At 36.4% G+C, this 20,868-nt stretch overlaps 3 protein-coding genes and 1 non-coding gene across 4 annotated transcripts; 2 read left to right on the top strand and 2 right to left on the bottom strand.

Moving 5' to 3' along the window:
* Window positions 1–7,784: 7,784 nt before the first annotated feature.
* Window positions 7,785–7,856, bottom strand: TRNAP-AGG. The gene has a single exon. It is a non-coding gene; the product is annotated as a tRNA-Pro (tRNA).
* Window positions 7,857–9,263: 1,407 nt separating this feature from the next.
* LOC125219871 (peroxidase 21-like) lies at window positions 9,264–10,753 on the top strand. Its single transcript, XM_048121953.1, has 3 exons — window positions 9,264–9,421; window positions 9,529–9,683; window positions 9,935–10,753. The coding sequence occupies exons 1-3, from the start codon at window positions 9,298–9,300 to the stop codon at window positions 10,691–10,693; spliced, it is 1,038 nt and encodes a 345-aa protein (XP_047977910.1). The 5' UTR covers window positions 9,264–9,297; the 3' UTR covers window positions 10,694–10,753.
* Window positions 10,754–13,915: 3,162 nt separating this feature from the next.
* Window positions 13,916–15,931, top strand: LOC125222209 (DNA-binding protein S1FA). Its single transcript, XM_048124707.1, has 2 exons — window positions 13,916–14,073; window positions 15,547–15,931. Exons 1-2 carry the CDS (start codon window positions 14,050–14,052, stop codon window positions 15,754–15,756), a joined length of 234 nt encoding a protein of 77 aa, XP_047980664.1. The 5' UTR covers window positions 13,916–14,049; the 3' UTR covers window positions 15,757–15,931.
* A 363-nt stretch (window positions 15,932–16,294) lies between these two features.
* Window positions 16,295–18,032, bottom strand: LOC125222208 (cell number regulator 8-like). The gene is made up of 3 exons (XM_048124706.1): window positions 17,691–18,032; window positions 17,030–17,232; window positions 16,295–16,712 (listed from the first exon to the last, which is right to left on the bottom strand). The coding sequence occupies exons 1-3, from the start codon at window positions 17,929–17,931 to the stop codon at window positions 16,473–16,475; spliced, it is 684 nt and encodes a 227-aa protein (XP_047980663.1). The 5' UTR covers window positions 17,932–18,032; the 3' UTR covers window positions 16,295–16,472.
* Window positions 18,033–20,868: the final 2,836 nt, after the last annotated feature.

Genomic DNA, 20,868 nt, shown 5'->3' with positions numbered 1-20,868 from the left:
AGTGTTGTTGATCAATAACTCATCGTTTCACGGTCCCCTATAGACATGTCTTGATCGCACAAAGCAAATCCGCGTGTTCTGGAAAAGACTCTGTAGTCTCATTATAATATAGTAGAGGAGTTGCTTCATGTCGTGACAGAGGAACACTGACATCATGGATTCCATAGTTTGTCTAGAATCCTGAGAAAGTGGATCGGTAAGACAATTTGGAGAGAGATTGGAGCGTAAACATGACTTTGATAGAATGGTGGTTGAGTGTGTGACGGAATTGAAGAAATGAATTTGAGGGTGTGTAGTTGTGAGAGATGAGAAAAAAAAAGCGTTTGGTTGGAGAGAGAGAAATTTGGCGTGAATTTGGAGAGGTAGAAATTGATTCTGTTAGAGGAAGAGTAAGCAATGAAAGCGCCAATTTATAGATCTTTGATCTATCGGGATTGAGTACACACGTTTGTAGTGAGAACAAAAGGAAGATGAACCCTAGTTGAGGTGCTAGGGGGCGATTTCCGCCATAACCAGGGAATGAGAATAAGTTCATACTTTATTTCTCAATGAAGAAAAGATTACATAGACCTCTAATTTGTAGAATACTAACTAGACTCAATAAAAATAAAGATTGCATAAAAATAGCTTACTAAAAGTAAAGATATGCTAAATCAAATAATATCAAAAAATGTGGAGAAACTTGAGGGAAAAGGTATAACGAATCTTGCTAGACAAGGCAGAAGACCCATAACACACAAGCAAGTAATTGAAAATGCAAAATTTAGATGAACACTTCGGGATAGAGATGATAAAGAGGGAGAGAGAAAACCGTGAGAGGAGAAGCAGGGATGGGCCGAAGGGGTCGAGGAGGCGGCGGTGTGCGAGGAAGGGTAGAGTCGTGCGTTGTGGTGTGTGAGTTGAGTGGATTATATTAGTAAGTAGTATTAATTAATAATCTAATTATGTTCCACTGAAACAATTTATTTGAATCTATCTTCTATCACATTGACAATATCAATTAAAGACATAAAAATGTTGGCATCTAACAACTTCAATACCTCTTTTCTAACCACATTTTCCATAATATGGTTAAGTCGCCTTTGGTTTTGGACCTTAAGTTTATACCCTTCCTCAAGTTGTATCTCATGCATACAAATTGTTGGACGTATCCCTTTTAAATCTGAGATAGACCACCCAACTGTCCTATTGTACTTTCTAAGCATTCTCAACAACTTATCCAACTCAGAACTCGAGAGAGATGATGATGATATAATTACCGGAAATGTGTCACTCTCTCCTAGAAAAGCATACTGCAGATGTGCAGGCAATGGTTTCAACTCCAACTTCTTATCATGTTCTTCCTTCTTGCTATCCTCCTCATCGTCCCTAAGATGTAGGAACTGCTGATGGCGTGGTCTAGGAATCTCCTTTGCTGAGTGTAGAGCACCTACAAATTCCAACAATTCAGAGTTAATATCTAACATATCAAAGAGTACGAAGAATAAACCGATCGAAAAATGCATCTCTCAAATTGATCCTGTGAAGAGTCGACGTAGGCTACTCCTTTAACACACTCATCAACCACGGTCACCACATTGCAATATTGCAGGCTCCCTCTTGTATCTGTATCGTGCCTCTTCAAGACTTCATAGATGGAGAAGGTTACACTCTCATCATTGAGACAGAGGGTAAGCTCTCCCTTCTGCACATCGATCATGGCCTTCCCTGTAGCTAGGAAAGGTCTACCCAAGATAAAAGGTACGGCCTGGTCTCCTTCCATTTTCAACACAACAAAATTCATTGGAAAAATGAAGTCATCCATCACCCTTACTAGGATGTCCTCCACTATCCCCGTAGGATATGATACCGATTTTTCTGCCATTTGCAGAGTAATGGTGGTGGACTTCAAGGTACCAATATTCAATTTTTCAAAGAAGGAGAGTGGCATAAGGTTGATGCTAGCCCAAGGATCACACAAAGCATTCCTCACATGGCAGTCTCCTACTGTGCAGGCAATAGCGACACTCCCTGGTTCTTTCATTTTGGCTGGCAGCTTCCTCTGTATAATCGCGTTGCAGCTCTCTATTAAATTGACTGTTTCATACTACATCCACTTCTTCTTCTGAGAGACAACGTCCTTAAGGAACTTGGCATAGCTAGGCATTTGTTGCAGTGCCTCCATAAGTGGAATATTTATCTGCACTTTCTTGAAAATGTCCAAGAACCTTGCAAATTGTTCCTCATTTTTCTTCTTCTGCACGATCTGCGGGAAAAGCACTCTGACAGCTGCAGGCTTGGGTGGGGAGGATGCCTCAGGATGAACTACAGGTGGTAGCTCAGGCTCCTCCTCCTTCTCTGGCTTTGGCTCAGATTTTCCATCCTTCTCTTTTTCAACTGCAGTCTCTGGCATAGGTGGACTGATAGGGACTCCGATACGCCTCCAATAGCGGCATCACGCAAGCCACGAATAACAACCGAGAAGAGCAGCCCAGCAGCCGACACAATTGAGCCACGCGACCAAGCCCAAGCAGTCGCGGCCTCCGCTTGGTCCAAGAGGAAGAAGACTTGCCGAGCAAGATACAAAGATTATAGTTTTAAGTAGAAAATCTTTATGATTATCTTTTACTTTAGATATGTTTTCCTTTTTGATTGAACGTTGTTTTAGAATAGGATTTATAAAAATCTTTTCGAGGTCAAGCAGGGTCCCGAATCGTAGAGTCGAATCAAGCAGGGTCTGAATCCTATAAATACTAGGATCCATTAGAGGTAAAAAAACATCGAGAAATATAAAATAAAATTCAGTTCTTGAAACCCCAAAGCTTGACCTAGTTGCTGCTAGGTTTATTTTTCTGATTTTCATTACATACTTCCACAAATCGGTGCTCTAATCTCCTCGATAGGATTATCAATCCTATCAACTGGTGCTTCATTGAGCTACTCTTCTCCCACTCATTCGATGGCGACAAAATTCGAGCATGAAATGTTCGCGCAACAACCTGATTCAATTCACAAAATAATTGAGGAATCCCTCGCCAAACTCATAGCCGCCGTTACAGGCATGCGCGTGAAAGAGTCGCCAGACCCAGTCGAGCCACCTATGCGCAGATGGTTGTTGCCACCTTCGGTAAAACAAGCACCGATGGGTGTCAAGCCTTTTACCCTGCCACGCCTCTGTTTGGAACCTCCACGTTTCGACGGAGATAATGCCCCGGATTGGATCCGTAAGATCCAAGAGTACTATAACCACCACTACACACCGCTAGATGATCGTCTTTATCTTACATGATATTTATTCGATCCCTTGGCATCAGATTGGAGGGAATATTGGGAAGAAACTAACAAAGGTAAGAGTTGGGATGATTTCTTGTTGGTCTTGGAACAGCGGTTCGACCCTGAATTTTACAAACTCAGCGCGGTGACCGCCTCACCTAGACAGTTCATGGGGATGAGGCGTACCGTCTGAGACCAGCGGAAGCCCAACCACACTACGGCGTGCCCAGTCGCAGATCGAGAGCCCGATCAGCAGCCACCAAAGCAACAAGAGGAGCTCACACAAGTATGTGATGTCAGACAATTTGGTGCTCACCCTTTAAATGCAATTGCTAATGTGAGTAGTTCCAAATCAATTGTTTGTGATGAGAATATTATCGTGAATACGGGATCGACCAATAATAGTGTTACTAATGAACTTGGTTTTGAAACGATTATTGGTGCTGGGAATTTTGGAACAAATAGCACGGATGGTGATGAAGATAGAGACATTGTTATCAATATTGAAATAAATGAGGTTGATTCGTTCCTTCGCATGGATAGTTCAAATTAATACTCCAAATTAGAATTTTTGGGCGTCAAGACTGAATTGCGACTCCAAAATTGCGAGTTAGACGATGAAAATAGTGATGGTTCTCTTTCTATTGGATCTGAACAATATATTCCAGATCCAAAATACGCAGCACCTCTGAAACCATTATTTAGTGATGAGATGATGTCTTGCTTAAAGCTTCATAGTACTTTGCATGGAATGAAGTCTTGCCTAGAGCATCATAGTTTGCTTAGTATTGAAATTCGGGACTGGTTCACAATGGTACACGCACTTACATCCGATGGCCGCTCGATCCCTCCGCGCACAGTTGTGAGACGTTTAGATGTTGATGAAATGTTCATTAATCGTGACCAAATATGAGAATATATTGCATTATTTCCAATGGTGGGGCCTCTGCGAGTTGGCGAATAGATCCTCACTGCCTCATGCTACGATATGGTTGATCCTTTTTGCCTACTGTTTTTTGCTTTGGGTGTTCCACATGTTAGAGTGACAGTTAGTCGACTTGTTCTGGATATTATTGGGGCAGCAATTATTCGGCAAGGCCACTTGGAGTCAGCTATTCGACCACAAAAATTGTATTCTCTTCGAATTGTTTTCTTGGTCACTTATTTTGGTGGGAAAAGCAATATATTCAATCTCTGGGGAAATCTAGCTAAAGTTATGGTGACTTATGATCCCATAGTTGTTGTTCTTGAGAACACTTGGTCTTGTGAACGCAGCAAGAAATTCACCTCTTTCAGAGCTCTTTCGGGTCCCATCAGGCATCAGTCGATCGAGCTGAAGAGGAAGGTGTCTAGTATTGTTGAATCTGGTGAGAGCTTTTCCACCTTGGAGAATTTCAGGCCGATTCGAAGTAAGAAACTCACGGGCATGTATGTGAGCATCGTCAATCTTTTGTTCTCGTGTGTGAGTGCTTCTCATTGTGGTATCTTGCAGAGTGAAGCCCTACATATTCGAAGGGTTTCGGACGTTGCAACGAGCTTCCTTAATCTACATGGTGATGCTCACACAATACCACCGGACAATCCATTTCCCAGCCGAGCCTTGACTTATGGCCTCTCTGAAACTGAGCTTCTTTTTAGCCATGCCCATTTTTTGTGTTTGCTGATCTAACCAATGACTAGCCAAGGGGGTACATGTGATCAAGTTGAGATTCAGAGGTACATTTGGAAATTTTGCAGCAATCGTTGCGTTAGAGAAGATGTTGAGAGGTCATGTGAAAGTTCATGTAGCCCAAATTGCGGCTTCCAATTTTGCAGATGGGTTTACTGTGGTTGAATTTGAAGTTGGTGATCATCACAACTACTATGAATTGAGCAGGAATAAGAACTCTTGGAGGACTTCTGATCTCGAACTCACCTTTATTGCAATAACTGTAAATTCCTGCAGAGAATGCGACATGGAATTTGCCTCCTTAAGGTTGGTTTCTGGTAATAAAAAGAGTATATCTACGAAAGTGATGAAGGTGTCTCGTGTTGTTCAAGATGATGAGAGTTTATCAGACTTAAGGAATTTCTGCCTGATTCTTCGAAGGACGGGACCCATGACTAAGTTATCAGGGGTTGTGATTCCCTTGTTTTTTAATGCGGCTTCTTCTGATTGTGACGTATCCAAGCAGGATGAGTCAGAGGATGTTGCTAGGTGCTTATGGATGTTGGTTAGAGGTGAAGTAAATTCCTTTAAGTTCCTTTTGAATGCAGAGGGACCACCAGCGTCGAAAGCCTATATTTAACCATACAATCCTACTAAGGTTGATGCTGGTTTTTGCTACAGCAATCTTGTGCCTTTAAGTTCCATGTACCAATGTGTTGTGGATAAAACATGGTATATCCTAGTTCCAACAATAAAGCTGCCACAATTTGCTTTGGATATGTTATTTGTGGATGCACCGCCATTGGCTGCGTTCGGTCTACAATTTGAAGTCCTTCCGGCATTCACCTTGCTTACTAGAAAGGTAGAGCATCAATATACTTTTAGTGGTGATTATTTAGTGCATATTGTTGACGTATTGTCTGTCATCCTTGGTTCTCACCTTGGGGATAAGGTGAATTTTAACGGTGGGGGAGTTGATAGGGACTTTGATACGCCTCCAACAACGACATCACGCAAGCCACGAATAACAACCGAGAAGAGCATCCCAGCAGCCGAGACAATTGAGCCACGCGACCAAGCCCAAGCGGTTGCGGCCTCCGCTCGGTCCAAGAGGAAGAAGACTTGCCGAGCAAGATACAAAGATTATAGTTTTAAGTAGAAAATCTTTATGATTATCTTTTACTTTATACTTGTTTTCCTTTTTGATTGAACGTTGTTTTAGAATAGGATTTATAAAAATCTTTTTGGATTTTCTTCTTGATTCTTTTCCTAATCGTAGAGTCGAATCAAGCAGGGTCCGGATCCTATAAATACTAGGATCCATTAGAGGTCAAAAACATCGAGAAATATGAAATAAAATTCAGTTCTCGAAACCCCAAAGCTTGACCTAGTTGCTGCTAGGTTTATTTTTCTGGTTTTCATTACATACTTCCACAAATCGGTGCTCTAATCTCCTCGATAGGATTATCAATCCTATCATGTACCCTCATAGCTTTTACCACTCCTCGGCTGAATTGCCTTGCAATCTTTGGGGGCCACATTGGTTACCACTCCTCCGCTACTAAATCTCCTACTGACGATTGCAGCGGACATTCTGTTACAGAATCCGCTAGTATTAATGTCGGATGATTATCCGTTGCTAAATTCCGCTGCTAAATCAAGAGATTTTTTGAAGTTAGATCTCTCAATCGTGCTGAAATATTGCTGCCCGCTAGCTCCCCTATCGCATGCTATCTCAATTTCGTCACATGTTGCACCACATTCACGATCTTCCACAGTAATCGGACTTTCTCTGCCTCTACTGCCCACTCACGAGCCTAAGACAAACCCTGTCAAATCTTCTTCATGCACCAACCCACCAGTTTGTAACAATAGGATTCTTTAATGGACAAAAAAACGTAACCACTGTTGAACTAATCGAGATTCTACTAGTACTCAATTAATCAATTATGTACACAAGATTTGAAGACCATATTTAAAAGCAGGCCGAATATGAGGCAGGCCCATTCTCATTTTCGAATAAGGAAAATATTCAACAATGTTGATATTGACGGATTAATAGGGTGAATAGAATCAAACATTCTTTCATTGTTGATCTTTACGTTTTAGCGAAGTAGTAGTAAATTAGTAATCAATGTAAGTTTCTCAAACAAAGAAAAATAATTAAAATACTCTCTCCGTTCCAAATAATTTGGGACACTTTGACCCCGCATGGGTTTTAAGAAATCTAATGGAAAGTAAGTTAAAAAGGTTGGTGGGATGTGGGTTATATTTTTAAAGTATTAGTTTTATAATAAAATGTGAATAGAAATGAGTTAGTGGAATATGGGGTCCACTACCAAAAATAGTAAAAGTGAAATGGGACAAATCATGTGGGACGACCCAAAATGGAATACTAGGTCAAATTATATGGGATAGGTCAAATTATATGGGAGGGGAGAGTATATAGTACTACTACTCTACTAGTATATCAATTGACGAGTCTTGGTTCGCTGATCAACATCTTTGGATTTTTCACTTTTTTTTATATCATAAAATATGATTCCAGATATTGTTTTTATTTTTTGTTTCGATTTTTAACGGCAAAGTTGTCCACTTATCTTAGAAATGGGTAGTTTTTATATATTACTATAAGATTGGTGATGTCTTTTGTCTATAATTTGAAAACTGTGTAATTTTCATTAGTGTTTTGTATCTAATAATTTAATTATAAACTTACGGCAAACAAAATTACTTGACTAATTTGAAAGTAACAAGTAAAAAAGGGGAATTCCGGAATTTTCATTAGATATAAGTATTTTGTATTTTACACTTTTATATATTCAAATTAAATCAAACTTACAGCAAATTAAATAACTTACCTAATTTGAAGTAAAAATTTAAAGGGGCATTCCGAGAATTGAACTCGGGACCTCTCGCACCCTAAGCGAGAATCATACCACTAGACCAAATGCCCATTTCTGTTAAAAATCATTATCATTATTAAATTATCAAATAAGAAAAAAGGAAATCAGTTTTATGATTATCCCCAGCTAATAACTATCATAGTTTCTGCATGGTTTAAAAAAATAACTTTTTGTTTTTTATGCAAATTAATCAGTGTAGGAATACCCAACCGTCATAGTTTCAGCATGATTAAAAATACTACTCCTCATACAGTAATTTTTTATTTTCTAGCAAAATTAATCAGTTTTGGAATATCCCCATAGTGTCTGCATGGTTTAAAATATCATGATTTTTTGTTTTTCGAGCAACATATATCAGTTTGGGAATATCCCCAACTGTCATAGTTTATAATTATCATCACTTTTTATTTTTCAAGCAAAATTATCTATCTGCATGCACGTATTCAAAATTACCAAGTTTAGACATATTGATGATTCGAATTGAAGCGAGAACTGAGTGTGATTATTTAAGCACTCAATGCTACAAAATGAGCCGACCAATTAATGTGCCATATTTTCTGTTACAACTCCGCTCCATAAGTTATTCCATTTTTTCTTCTTACTTTTGAATAATGTTAATTATTGGTACACGTAATGTATATTACTTCTTCAGCATTCAACAATTTGAGATTATTTGAAATAAACTTTATTAGAGATTTAGTAAGTGCACGCCCCCTTATATATTGGATATCTTACATTCACACTGATTTACTCTTGAAAGCACATCATGCGAAAATTGGCACCTTTAATTGGAGAGATTAGGGCCTAAACAAATTTTAATCTCTTTTAGTATCAATTTATTTTCTTTTCTTTGTCAATCTTGTTCTCTATTTGATGAAAAGATTATCTTGCTTCGGGCGGAGAAGGAACATATGATATATGAAACCAAGATTTACTAAATATTTATAATGCATATTAATTGAATTCCCACCACTAGTTTCAAAATGTCAATCATCTAGTCAATGCCTAATTGGGCAGCGGTGGCCAATAAATATAATGCTTCAGATCCCGAATTCAACAGTCAACCCAGCATTCAGCCAACTTGTCTTAGTTTTAATTTTTTTTATTTAATTTAAATATTCTAAATGATCCGTGAACTCAATTATCACTACATCTTCGTCATTGGTGATGCTATTATTGAGTTCATTTAGTCTAACGTCTAAGCAAAGTGACTAGTGATGTAGTTTCATTATTTAAGGAATTAACCTCTTTAGTTTATCCGGAAATGAAATTGACTTCAATGGAATTAAAAATATTAATGAAATTTGTCAGTAACATGCCAAAAGATCTCTCTACTATTATAATTAGCATGGTATTTTAATAAATCAAGATTTCCAGAATTAAAAAGAGTTATAGTGGATTGAATTGGTGGGGAAACCAAATTTTAATCGTGGTGAGAAGTGGCCAGAAGGTGGTGGATAATAAATTCCACCTTAGTGTTCCCCTATATATATGCACCTCCTCAATTATAACTTTGTAACCAGAGAACATCATCACTTCATATTTCTGCGTAAACCAAAGATGGCATCAGCTTTCATCTTTCTGTTAATACCGTTGCTCTTCCAATTTCATTCTGGTAACTCTTTTTTTTTTATCTTTTATTATTATCATTACCACTTGCACAATAGTTTTACTATTACAATTTGTTTACTCTTACCAAAGTGAGTATGTTTGTATATGAAGGCGAATGTGAAGCTGCGATTCGGCGCAATTACTACTCAGAGAGCTGCCCGAGAGCAGAAGAAATAGTAAAGGAGCAAGTCACCGCCCTTTATCACGAGCACGGAAACACCGCCATTTCCTGGATCCGAAATCTCTTCCACGATTGCGCTGTTAAGGTACACACACTCAGCCATTTCGCGCTAAACTCAATGCACCCCCAGAACACAAAATAAAAGATCAGAACACCTAAGATCATTTTACTTCGTGTTAAGTTCATTATAGGAAATTCAGATTTTAAGATTAATTAAACGATCTAAAAATAACTCAGGTGTTCTCTTATAAAGATCTAGTAGTATCTTTTACGTTCTGCGTTCTGCGTTTAAAATTAGTTATGCATTGATCGCACACCTATATATAAAAACAACAGTCATGCGACGCATCGCTGCTGTTGGAGGCTGCAAACGGCATAAAATCGGAGAAGGCAACGTCGAGGAGTTTCGGGATGAGAAACTTCAAGTACATTGAAAAGATCAAAGCCGGCCTGGAGAAGGAGTGCCCGGGCACCGTCTCGTGCGCTGATATCGTGGCTCTCTCCGCGAGAGACGGAGCGCTCATGCTGGGAGGGCCATTTGTAGCGATGAAGACCGGCAGAAGAGACAGCAAGCAGAGCTACGCAGCACAAGTAGACAGCTCCATCCCCAACCACAATGACACCGTTTCAGCAGTCCTTTCCACCTTCCAAGCCATGGGCATCGACACCGAAGGAGCAGTTGCTCTGCTAGGCGCCCACTCGGTCGGCCGGGTCCACTGCGTCAACCTCGTCCACAGGCTCTACCCGAGCGTCGACCCGACCCTCGACCCGGCCTACGCGGAGTACCTGAAGAAGCGGTGCCCGTCACCGCACCCGGATCCGAACGGAGTGTTTTACTCGAGAAATGACCCGGAAACGCCGATGGTGCTGGACAACAATTACTACAAGAACGTACTGAAGCACAAGGGGCTGTTGGTGGTGGACCAGCAGTTGGTTTCGGATCCAAAAACTCGCCCGTTTGTGGAGAAGATGGCTGCGGATAATGGATATTTCCGTGATCAGTTCGCCAAGGCTTTCCTCATTTTGTCCGAGAATAATCCTCTCACTGGGGATCAGGGAGAGATTAGGAAGGATTGTCGATTTGTCAACATTTAAGGCATTGTTTTAGTTTTATTAATAAAGCTATTGCATATGGAGTAACAATTATTACTGCCACATGAACCATCTAACAAAAAAGAAAAGGTATGTAAGCAATTTACCATTTTTATTTGCTGGGAGAATCCAGACACAACAAAATGATGGGGAAATTAACGAATATATCAGACGATGAAGCGCAACTCACTTGGTAACACGTTTTTTCATCCATCCATTAGATCGGATGTTCGAGTCATCTAGGGTGGATGAGTAACATTTTTCTTTGGAAATATATAGTAATGAATAAATTGCATCTTCCTCGTCACACTCACGACGGTGTGACTCTGGAAACAGAGACATTTTCACAGTGCTAGGAATTTATGAGATGCAGAAAATGTATGTATTTCTCTCTTGTTAATTTTTGTTGGGTGATTATTACTATTATTAATTATAGTATGGGCTTATACTAACAATATATTGGTTTTTTTTCCAAACTCATGAATGCGTTCTGATGATTGATCAAAATATTATGTCGCTTTGATTTTCATTTTCATAATTAATGCCAATGCACATTGTCGTTGGCTGCTTGGGGAATGGTGTACATTAGTATTCACTGGTATCACACCCGTGCGCACGCGACTCGACTAATTTCATCATTGTGAATTCATATTTTGAATTAATTACTTAAAATCAGATATTATTAAATTATTAAAGGATTAAAAATCACAAATATACAAACCAATTTAAATGTACAATTCCAAAAACCTAATAACGCAACTTTAGAAATCAACCAAGCACAATTTAAATTCAATTCCAAAAACATAAATAAAGTAACTTTAGAAATCTATACACATATTTAATTAAGATGTCAAAAGGTTCAAACCGCTTATGATAAATTATTGCTGAATGAGAAATTGCATAAAAAATGTACTTCTTCTTCTGTCTCACAAGAATATACACTTTTTAGTTTTAAATGTCTTCTAATAAGATGAGACTCATTTTCCACTAATAATATTTTATTAACTTTTTCTTTTTATCACTCTCTTACTTGATCAATTGTGGATTAAAACTCATATCTAACCAAAAGTGCATATTTTTGTTGAACGGAGGGAGTAATAAATATTAACTTTATAACACATTTGAATTTCTTGACTTTAATTTAATAATATCCAAAAAACATATACATAAAGCATCACCAATATTCTAAAATAGGATCCTAACAAATATGAGTAATCTCGAAATCAGTCTAAAGATCTCATGATACCTAACTCAAAGAGTGTGTACAATTTTCAAATTAAAATAGGTATGAACAACAAATTCAATCACGCATAAAATATTCTACTAAAAACGTTTTAAGTTTCATCGTTTCTCCTATATATGCTGGCAACATCCCGACAATATTGAACTTCTCAATATCCTGCGTTATAGCAAGATCCATCAGAATCATATAAAAGCAATGAAATACACTGTGATATAACAAAACAAAGTTAGAAACTGATAAGATAAGAAATGACAAAACACCTACCATGCGGTCCTGGAAAATGCATTCCAAGCTGACGATATTTGACTTGTCTCCGAGTTTGGTCATTTCAAAACAAAAAACACATGGAACTTTGATGATTGATGAAGTTATGCTAGATTGCAGATTACAAATTACAAATTGTATTGAAAAGTTTAACAGGAGAAGCAATGAGAAAGTGAGTAATAAGGGTCCAAAATATATAAAGAATCTATTTCAATAATTTTTAGTACGTTTCTATTGATGCGGCGGTTACAAATTAGTGTAACGCTAATTCCATTAATTATGTAATACTAATAATTTGTGGACTAAACAATGTTTGACTTTATTCCATTAATAATTAATAATTAATAAAATATACTATTACTATACTATACAACTCTTCTAATCAGCTAACAGTAACGGCTAATTTGTGGAGTATATATTTATTATATTATTTAATATTAATTGTAACCGTTCAACGGTGTTTATTGTGATGAAATTATATTAGCACTTATAATATTACTCCTTAATTAGTGTAACCATTTATAAATTGCTTATAATGATAATAAATATAAATATAAATATAAATATAAATATAAATATAAATATGATAATGGGGGCATGTTAGGGTGTCACCACCCCTTAAAATAACACCATACCACTATTCCTAGCCAATCATTTGTACATGTGGACGAATAATAAGCTGCCACGTGGCAAAAAAAATAAATAAATAATCTGAAAAAGACGGCTAGCAATTCGTTGCTCTTTATCCAGCAATCTATATTGTTGTGTAGTGTTTGTAATATTGTTTTGTAGCGTTTATAATATTGCTATATAAGTGGTGTCACGGTGTCACTTTAAGAGGAGTTGTCATTTTAACACAAACCTATGATAATGATAATAAATATTATATTACTCCTTAATTAGTGTAACCATTTATATAATGATAATAAATATAAATATAAATATAATATAATATGATAGTAAAGTCAAACATATGAAGAAATCATATTTGCGTAGGCTGAATTTATTTTAAAACTCGCACGCCATATTGTTTAGCCAAAATCATTTAAGCAATACATAAAAATAATGACAAATACATAAATTAAATGGGTTCAAAATGAAAGACCATTTAATAATTTTTCTTAAATGCATTTACATCCTTTGCATAAAATAATTATTCAAAACATCCTAAAGCTCGTCCTTCATATCAAAAAACAATTCGTTAAATAGCATCCAACTTTTTTGAAGAATTCAAATAGTCATTAAGCTTTCTAACTCAAACTTTCTAAGTAGTGGAAATATTATTAATTTACAATCTCAGTTTTGCATAAGATGAGGATTCTATAATTCATTTAGGTTACTGATTGACAATAGGATTTTAAATAGTTATGTTATTATCATGCCATTTAATATTGCTTTCTAAGAAATTTAGCCGGAATAAAAAGGTCAAACCAGTTCTGATAAGAGTTAGCATATTGGAAATTGAATTAATTCGCTCAATCAATAATAATCAATGCGAAACACTCAACTAATAGCTAACGTTCGCAAATTAATCCTCAGTCCCATAATTTTTAAAAAAATTAGTAATACTTCTACATTTTTTATTTTATTAAAATTTATACCTAAATCTTGTTAAAGGATATTATTTAAGAATTTTGAGAATTGTAGGGTAAAACACAACATCTTGAAAGTAAAGGATCAAATGTATAAATTCCGATTGGGCTGTTCTAGAATTGCACAAACTTCAGTCCCAATTTATGACACTTGTCAATTTCACGCGCATTCGCTCTAAATTTCCTCCTCCTTCGGTTTAGAACTCGTCTTTCTTTTCCTTTCCAGTTTCCATCTTTGGAGTTTTCACCCTAAATTACCGATGGATTTCGATCAAGATCAGTCGGTACTTCTTTATCTCCGATCTCTCTTCGATTTTGTTTGATTTCGATAGATCTGATTTTTTTTGCAATTATGTTATACCTATATCAAAGTGATCTGCGAATTTCCATTTACTATGGGGTCTGGTATGTTGAGATTTTTGGGGTTTTAGAGAAGAGTTATTATAATTGGCGTGTTCATGTTGTTATGTTTTGCTTGCATTTGAGTTTCATGGAAATAATGTGTTTGTTTGAAGATTGGGTTGAATATTCATGTCTGAAAGAGAATGAGGTGTTTATTAATTGAGCCAAAAATGCAGCTGGAAAAAAATTACTACTATCCAGCTATTTTCGAACATGGTACCCCTCTGTCCCTGAAAAGTATGAACATTTGGTTCGACATGGGTTTTAATGCATAATTGGTAAAGTAAGAGATAAGAAGAAAATAGTTTTAAAGTATTTTTAGTGTAGAACGAGTCTCATCTCATTAGAGAGAAAGGAGTTTTCGAAATTAGAAAGTTCATACTTTTCAGGAACGGATTAAAAAGGAAAGAGTCCATACTTTTAAGGGATGGAGGGAGTATAATTCATGAAATGCCCTATTGAGATATTGCACCAAATGATTGTGACAAACACTATTACCTAAAACAATGAACACATTCAATATTGCACATGTAAAACCTAGTAAAATCACTAGATCGTGGATCAAAGATAGGAACTTGATAAGCTCGTTACTTTAGATGCAATCTCAAGGAGCCAAGATACGTTGTCCTCGCAACAAATAAAGTGTGCACTAGAGTCTAGAAAGATCTGTCACTCTCTAAAACCACATTCTATAAGTTCATTGTAGCACTGGGAAGCTAACAATTCGAGTTACGCCGCCAAGAATCTGTCATTAGATAGTAAGAATCCATTGATTCTCTGGAAATAGGTCCAATCTCTTCTGCACTTTCTTCAATTTTAGCCCAAGTCTCAAGTCTCTCTCTCAGCATCTCATCCTAGTTCAGTTCTTCATTCTTTCTAATTTTCTCATAAACACAAGTAGTAGTCTATCTAATATAAGGCAGAAAAACACCCCCACCTTCTTGTGTATTTGACTCTTTTTTGGCAGGCTCGGTCCAAATACACTGGCAATTAGGCTGAATATAGTCGAATCTTCATTTTTTAATGTTTTTCTTATTGTCTATCACTGCTTTAGCTTGTTTTGTGTAGATTAAATTTTTGACAGAGATGACGTATATAATGTTCAGGAAGATGGAATGAGATTAAGGTTGTTACCTTTGGTTCTCATGAAAGGAGTAAAAGATAGGTTAATGGTAGTAAAAGTAGTGATTTGATATTCTAATTCAAAGCTCTTGTGTTTGGACTTTGGATCCAATTCATGGATAGTTAGCTGCAATTTGTGTCTGCATGTACCCTTACTGTCTTTGACACAGAACATCATGTAACATGGCTAATTTCTAACATTAATTTAAATGTCTGGTGTGTTTGATGGGCAGAAAAATGTGGTCCCGGAAGCCAAAGGATTCAATCCAGGATTGATTGTGTTGCTTGTTGTTGGTGGGCTAGTGTTGGCATTCCTTGTTGGCAATTATGCGCTCTACATGTATGCCCAAAAAACACTTCCTCCGAAGAGAAAGAAGCCCATCTCGAAGAAGAAGATGAAGAGGGAAAAATTGAAGCAAGGTGTATCAGCACCAGGCGAGTAGAACATTTGGTAATGGTGCTGATGTATGCCTGTTGTTGACGACTTTTGTCTAGATAGCCTCTTTTCACTCTTCCATCATACAACTTCACCTTTATATTTAGAACCTAAGACTATTGTTTATTTGTTCCTCGTAATTGTGTGGAAGCAAGCATGTTAAAAAGGCTTTAACTTGCGTATCTCCTTACCTTGGACAAATCAAAATAGGCCATTTTTATCCTCACTAATTAGGCATCTTGTACATGGGAGGGTTAACTAATTTCTAGTAATTTAGAAATGCAGAACTGTCAACTTCCATATTTTTTTTAGATCAGAATTTTCTGAAAATGATTTCAATATGAAATAAATATGAACTCAAGTGTAATCTAATAGTGACATATCTGCATTAAAAATTCCCGTGAGTTTTAAGTATATACTTCACCATTTGGGAATTAGGAAGACTCGAGTTTTAACAAATGTTAGTACTACTAGTACTTTTCAAGTAACCAATCCTATCATGCAGAGATGAAACAAACCACCAATTCCTAGCAATATGAAAATAATTTAACCAGAAAGTCTGTATATTAGTATATTTCAATAATTCGCACATCCTGCCGATGAAGGGCTTATACACATAACAATTGACCAAGAAAACCACACTTGACACAGACATACAATTAAAAAGGAGGTCTCATCACAATTGTATAAAAGTAGACGGTTTCTCTTAATGCCCAAAAGTTTCTATACTTGACGGCCCATAGTTTGTTCCCCGGGTGGAATCATGACTACGAATGGCTGGGCATTGAAGCCGGGATGTGGAAGCCTGCGGCGGATCTCACGCCCCTCCTGGCAAAGGGCACATGCATGACAGAAGACATGGGTAGCAAAGTCACAGGCCGTCTCACATTGCTCACGTTGAACTTCATCCTCTACAGAGCTTCCACAGCACCCACATGATCTTGCAAGTGCCTCACTACTTCCCTGTTGTGCAAGTATTATAAGATCCACTGCTCTTCTCAAATTAAATTCCACATATATATGAATAATCAATACAAGCAGGGATGCTCTCTCTCTCTCACATAATAACAAAGGTCACCTGATTATTCAAACTATCCTAACAAGAAAGTAAACAAGATTTTCTAATTGACACCAAGAAAATAGAGCAGAGTGAATATCTCCATGTAATAGCACAAAAAATTTTTTGCAAGGCTAAAGTTTGCACTTGAGTGACATTCATCACAAACTTGTAGCAGGTTCATATCATAGTTTGAAAAGTAGACTATAATTAGATTGGTCACCTCTAAATTAAACTTGCGGCGAATGGCTGTACGGATGGGATAAGAGAACCACGGGGCAAGACAATTCCAGCCGAAAAAGGTATTCCCCATAAGGTAGAGACCAGTGTAAGGCAAGCAGTGATTAGCAAATGTACCAGGAGAAGATCCAAGCCTCTCCACATTGCTCCCATAAAGCACACAAGGAGCCACACTACCCAACAAACCTGCCCAGCATTCCATCTATCATAAAGCCATGTACAACTCAAAGACACAAGTATACCAAAATGCATGATTAAGTATTTATATCTTAATCACAGGGATTTCTCCAATCTTCCCTTCCAATCGAATATGAATCCAGCAAAGGTTATCTCAAATTGTTCAAATAACCTAAGACAATACAATAGGATATCCCATGATCGCATTTCATAGTACCTTTTGACTTTTGGGTAGCCATCTAATCTGAAGATTACCAGTGCACCTCAACAAATTCATTCACAAATACACATCCAACCTTTTTTAATTTCTTACCCCCTTGAAAGTAGATCTAAAATCTACAATCAACATCAAACCCACAAACCCAAAAAAAAAAACACCAGATCACCAAACTTCTCAGTTTTCTCAGCATACAATTAGGTATCAATGCAAAAAAAAAAAAACCAAGAAAAGAAAACAGAATACTCACAAACTTCAAGATCACTACTGCAGAATTCATCATTCCTCCCAAGACAAGATAAGAGGCCAGAATCCCACCGGGTCCTCTCCGTCGTGGATTCAGCCACCGGTAGCCCATCGGCGGTCCATCCGACCGAAATCGCCGCAGAAACCGGAGCTTCGATATTCTTGCCGACGGATTTCTTCTCAATTTTCATCTCAACTTCTTCTTGTTTGGGTAAAAGAGGATTGGATTCCGATGAATTCGCCATTTTCGCGGATGATGATGTATGGCAAATGGCAAATGGGATTCCTAAAATTTTATGAACAATCTCTGATTTCAGTATCCCCCAAAGTCTAAAGTCTAAACCCAACCGACACCTCTTTGTATTAATTTAGTATTTATAATAATTTAATATTATTTTGAAGCCGCGTGGAAGACGTAGACGAGCCTTCATTATGGGTACTTACAATTTGTTCTTTATGAATAATCTGCCCCAAAAAAACCAGATATATAATTACTTACCTTTTAGATTATATTCACAGATTGTTTGATCCCAATCATCACTCTTAAATGAAAATGATTTACTGTTTCTTTATTATAGAAAATCCTACTCCTAATAAGGAAATATTTACGTATGGATTAAACTCATTGTTTAATTTGGAGAATACGAATGTTGGAATATCTTAAAATAATTGATAATTCTTATTATTTGAGTTGATATAATTTATTCATACCTTAAATAAAAAATTCTGTAATCTCTCTTATCATTATGTAAAATAAATATCCTATAAAACGTACCATCAATCGATTTCTCTGATCTCAACATTCTAACTATTTTAGAGTAGTCTTAAAATCCTAAATAAAGTGTATGTACCTAACACTATAGTCTACACATATTTTAATTGTCGAGGTTTTTGGCACCTAATAAATGAGTGTTATAAATTTGAAAGCAAAGTCCATTTATTAGGTATTAAGTAATATACTACCATAATATCATTATTGAAAATTAGAAAATATAGTATATATTTATGAAAACACTCATGTTTAAAGTTAGACTTATCCTTTATCATATCAGTAAGTGGGTAAAAAGCACAAATCTGTAAACATATTATCACTAAGCTGAAAAAATCTGGTGACACTGCTCTCTTTTCAATTTTAGTAAGAACATAATTTTTTAATATAATATATAAATTTTTAATATAAAGACATAATTTTTTTTAACAAGTGTCAACTTACAAGATAATTAGATTGATTTGGCACAATCTCATTAGGTGATTTATTAAATAAGTTGAACTGCTGAACGGTCAAGTAGATGGAGGTTGGCTTTCACGGGACCGAGATCAAAGAGAGAGACCATGTTATTTATTTATATTTTAATTAGCAAATGATATGACGGTCGGCCTTAAGAAACCGATAAACGTGGTTTAAAGAAAGTGCGGTTCTTATTGGAGTACTAGTTAACAAATATATTTTTCCTGTAAATTCAAACAATAATTGTTTTAGAAAAATACAAAAGCACATAATGCGACTAGCATAATTATGCATTGTATTTTCCTCGTGGGATTCTATATGGGCCTCAAGACCGAATTTCATTTTGGGCTTAGAAAATACTCCTTTTATCAGATCTATATTTTCCTTCTACTACTATATTTAGCTCATTATAATTCTTTATTTAGAAAGAAAAATAAATACTACTCCTTATAGAAACACGAGTTTGTTTTTTCGCTTGAGACAATTTCTGCAAATTATTTTCCAAAGAACATTTTATAATTTATACTGTCTGTGTGGAGTGACGTGTGGTCATCTATGATTAATTGTGATTTTTTAAAAGTTTATGTAAGATAAATTATGGTGGTTTGGAATTTGGCTTTCGTTTTGTGTCAAATTGCTCTTTTATAAAGAAAGTGATTTAGATTTGGCATTCGTGATCGACATTCTATAAAAGCACAATTATCACTAAGCTAAAAAAAATAGAGCAAGTTTACAAGCCATATTTTCACTCAAATCAAATTATCCTTTTGAAAAAGGTGTATAAATGTATAATGAAGGACTGAAGGAGCCTTAACATGAGAGTTTGTGCTTACTAGTTTATGCTTTTTTTTCTTTTTTTTTTTTTTTTTTACTAGTTTATGCTGATTATATATTGGAAATTTGTTTAAGGCGATAGTATTTTAGTAGATAATTATGTCGGCTACAGGGGTAAATTAGTACATATTTATAATACTTACTAAAATTAGCGGTTACACTGTGTAATATGAGCTGTAATAATTATTTTCAATCTAAAATTTGTGATATATCAACCGATTTACTTCCATTCTAAATTTCCCAATTGGGTTATTCCAAATTTCAAATCTATCCACCCATACAAGTAACACATATTTTGGAAATCACAACATTTTGTCCGAATTTCAAGCACTGGAATTACACCCAAAGTTTGATTTCATATGTATGGAATGGAATTGACCATCCTTATAAAAATGCATCGTTATTATCACAAACTTTGAAATATTAATGTTGAAAGCGCAATTTCCAATAAAAATCCAAATACAATCGTGTCTGCCATAACAAAGAAACAAGAAAGAAATCCAAGAAATGTGGATAAAATGTCTAAGTTCCAGCGCCAAATGCAATATCACTATTCACTACACCACACCATTTTTGTTACTACTCCTACTATACTCATTCATCTAACTGCTAATCTCCAAAATATAAAAATACTGTACGTATTTATCAACACATACATACATTTGAAAAAATTGGAGTTGAGATGTTCACATTATTTGCAACACATTTTCTAAAGAATAAAAATAATTGAATGCAAGGAAAGGCTTTCAGCTCAGCATCAAGTAATCAAAGAATGAGAAAAGAAGGAAAATAGGCGTGAATATTGAATTTGGTAGCTATGAAATTGGAAAAGAAAAAGCTAGGAATTTTGGTGAGGAGTATGTTGGGCAACAGCTACAAGCCTTTTGATACGACCCTACTCAACAATGCTCGGTTTGATGACGAGAAGGAGCTGCATGAGCCCACGCAGCCTGGTGTATCTGGGCAGAGCGTGATCGTGGAGCCCGAAGCGAGAGGCAGAGGCCGGAGCACCGCGGTGAAGAAGGAGCGACCAAGGAGGAATGCACCTCGACCGGCGAAGTATCGCGATTTCGTCCAGTATTAGAACTAGATTTGTTTTGAATTGTTTTGATTTGTTTTT

This window comes from Salvia hispanica, chromosome 4 (assembly GCF_023119035.1).
Source record: "Salvia hispanica cultivar TCC Black 2014 chromosome 4, UniMelb_Shisp_WGS_1.0, whole genome shotgun sequence".
NCBI lineage: Eukaryota > Viridiplantae > Streptophyta > Magnoliopsida > Lamiales > Lamiaceae > Salvia > Salvia hispanica.
This window is presented reverse-complemented; position numbering and strand designations above follow the sequence as displayed.